The sequence below is a fragment of the Orycteropus afer genome, unplaced genomic scaffold, assembly GCF_000298275.1.
Source record: "Orycteropus afer afer isolate SDZICR_OR568_19922 unplaced genomic scaffold, OryAfe1.0 scaffold00163, whole genome shotgun sequence".
NCBI lineage: Eukaryota > Metazoa > Chordata > Mammalia > Tubulidentata > Orycteropodidae > Orycteropus > Orycteropus afer.
Window position 1 is genome coordinate 376,253 of NW_006921750.1, and position 3,399 is coordinate 379,651.

Sequence of the window (3,399 nt, forward strand, 5' to 3'; positions counted from 1 at the left end):
GAGGCAGTATCACTACGGAAGTAGGATTGCCCAACCTTCCTTCTGAGGAGTGGCTGGTGGGTTTGAATCACCAGCCTTCTGGTTAGCAGTCAAGTGCTTTAGCCACTATGCTACCAGAGACGTAAATTTTTTTAACTCTGTTTTTCTTTCCACGTAAATTTTTTTAACTCTGTTTTTCTTTCCACTTTATTAGTTGGTGTTCTATTTTAAGGACAGACTTTCTCTTCTCCCCACTCACTTTACTTACTTATTCATTCTCATGTAGCCTCATAGATACTTATTTTATTCCATGAGTTATAACCCATTTCAGTCAATGTTTATTTTTATTGTCAAGTTTCCCTAAATTTAAAAGCCACCAGATCATTTTTCAAAAACTATTTTACTTTCTGATACAACATAATGTTACAAGTTCATTAGATCTGTCCTGCCTCAGTCTTAGAATCAGCCATTTCTCCAAGGAGTCCTGGATCCTCTTAAGTGGGGAAAAAAACAAACCAAAATTACTGCTGTCAAGTCAATACCAACCCATAGCGACCCCTCCTTGGGTTTCTGAGGCAGTATCTATATTGCCCAATCTTCCTTCCAAGGAGTGACTGGTGGGTTTGAACCGCCAGTCTTCTGGTTAGCAGTCAAATACCTTAGGCGCTACTACACCACCAGAACTACTTAAAAACAAGATATAGATGCTAGGTATGCTCATTGCTCCTAGGATATTCTGCTTCTAAGCCCTTGCAGTAGAAAGAGTTAGGAAATATGTTTATATTCTGTATCTATATATATATTTTTCCTCAATCTGAAGAAGGAAAAAAGGCCCCCCCCCCCAAAAAAAAAATTGTTAGGACTAGATCTGGGCCTTTTGATTCACTAGGCAATTTGGGAGTTAAAGTATATAACTTCAGGAAGATGGAATTGTTCAGAAATAGGATGAATGCTAGGCTATTTTATGTCACAATCTTCTATTATATTGCTAATATTTGGTGCAAACAACCAATGTGCTCAGCTGCTAACCAAAAGGTTGGTGATTAGAATCCACCCAGATGTATGACACACACAGAAAAATCAACTACTGAAAACCCAGTGAAGCACAGTTGTACAGTGACACACAGGGGTTACCATGAGTCCGAGTCAATTCCATGGGTCTTTTGATCCTCATGGTTGTGATGGTATATTTGTTATGTCTCTTTTACAGATGAGGACACTGACGCTCAGAGAAACTGAGTAACTTGCTGAAGATCACACAAGAACCAGGAGTGGAACTTAATCTCCAGAGTCTATGTTCATAACTGCTACCCTACACTGCCGCTTAAACGTATGGTGTGATGTAGGCTATATTGCTTCTAGCTCTTGAAATCTGATTAACAGTAAATCAAGGGGCAACCACCCAATGTAAAGTAGTTTCTTGTTAAGTAGTAGGAAGTATAGTATTAGGAGTATAGTATTAGGTCTGGCAGAGCCCTGAGCAGCAGTAGCTGCACCTGTTATTTTCCTCCCTTTTCCTGCTTAGGCCTTCTGAGGGGTCCCTTGTGAAATAAATAAGCCTTTGTATCTATGTCATGCATGAGTTTGGGTTCCAATCTTACAATATCATAGTTTGTTGGGTGCTCAGAGCTCCTCCCAGGACCTACTGCCTGCTCAGTTATGTCCTCCTTATCCAAGGGTGGAAATTGGAATGTGTACGGGTAGGTGGAGGCCTGTAGCCACCCCTAACCACTAATATATTGAGCTCTTCTCAGACCTAATGACTTCTAGGACCTGTTGCCTGGCTTAGGACAGCTGGAAAGCTTTAGAAAAAAAACACACTTGAATATAAAATATACTGTCAAGTCTGTCTTTATTGGTTCTTCTGAGGCAAGGTAGGATCCAGAAACATCTCGTATTTTTCATTAAATGAATGTGAATTATTTAGAATGCATCTGTTTCTTAAATTAGATTGGAATTCTAAAGTAGTGGAACTCTGCCTGGATGTTTCTGAGGCCTCCCAGGATGGAAACTGAGTACTTGAAGAGATGCTTTGGAAATTGCCTGGCCCAGGCACTGGTGGAAGTGGCAAAGGCTCAGCCCAGTGACCCAATAGAGTACTTGGCTCACTGGCTTTATCATCACTGGAAAATTACGAAGGCAAAAGAAGAGGTTTGTATGTGGACTAGGTCTGCCTTCCAGCTTTCCCTAGAGTACTTCGGAAACAGGTGTGGGGGTTTTCTTCGTTTGGGCCCAAATATCTCTGAAGTATGGGCAGTCTAGGGAGATCTGGTGGTGTAGTGGTTAAAGCATTCAACTGCTACCAAAAGGAAGGTGGTTCAAAACTACCAGCCACTCAGTGGAAGAAAGATGAGGCAGTCCATTTCCGTAAAGATTTACAGCATTGGAAACCCTATTGGGGCAGTTCAACTCTGTCCTTAAAAGGATTTCTATGAGTCAGAATTGATTCGCAGTAGATGGGTTATAGGTAGTCTGGGGGCTATAGAAGGAGGGAGTACAACCCACAGAGGGTTGTGGAGTTGGTGGATTTAGAGCAACTAGTAGAATAAAGCTATTTACAGGAATAAACTGGGCAGGCCTGGAAGGTCTGGGGTCTATCAACAGGGGAAGGTGGCTGTTTTGTGCAAGGCACTCAGATGCTGAATTGATTCAACTCTATCTCATCACTTAGAATATGCAAGAGAACATCCAGCTAAAGGAGGACTATGACAAGAGCCTCAAGGAATCAGAAATAGCTGAAATGCTGAAGCAAGAAGAGTATGAGAGTCAACAGAAATGTGAAAAGTGTTACAAGGTAGGAAGGAGGAAATGAGCACTGGGCACACACATCACAAAAATGGAGACTAGGAACTCCATAAGTCAGCCCAGTACAGTGCAATACATATGAGGCTCCCAGTAGCCTACTTTTGCTTCCATACTTATATACTTAAATATAAGTCAGTCTTACTGACAATATTTGTCTATGAAATTCTATTTTAAATTTCAGGAAATACGATTAATGTTACTCATTTAAAAATGAGATTTTTTTTTTTTATTGTGATTTTGGTGAAGATTTACAGAGCAAATTCACTTTCTATACAGCAGTTCACATATACTTTGTCTCAGGTCATTGACTACAGTTTACCACAATGCAACAGCTCCCCTCCGACTTCTTCCCCATAGTTACCTCTTCCCAGTGTCCATCCCTCCATACCCTCCTACACCCTGAGCTGTCTCCCTGTGCATAAGCAGCCCTTCTTTCTCCCATGATTGTTCTCTCTAAGGAGTGTATCCACTTGAGGTAAATGTTTAACTCACATGCCTCTATTTTGTTTGGCTGAAAACCACAGTTGTGGGTTCAGTTCCAGACCTGAAGGGCAGCTAGGGGCCATTGTCTCAGTGGTTCCATCAGGCTCTATTGGACCAGCAAACCTGGTCCCC

At 41.5% G+C, this 3,399-nt stretch overlaps 1 protein-coding gene across 1 annotated transcript in view; it reads left to right on the forward strand.

The window, feature by feature from the left end:
* Positions 1 to 1,983: 1,983 nt before the first annotated feature.
* Positions 1,984 to 3,399, forward strand: part of DYDC2 (DPY30 domain containing 2) — a 43,517-nt gene continuing 42,101 nt past the window's right edge. Inside the window, 2 exon segments of the mRNA XM_007946480.1 lie at positions 1,984 to 2,130; positions 2,651 to 2,806. Coding sequence (XP_007944671.1) covers positions 1,984 to 2,130; positions 2,651 to 2,806 — 303 coding nt within the window.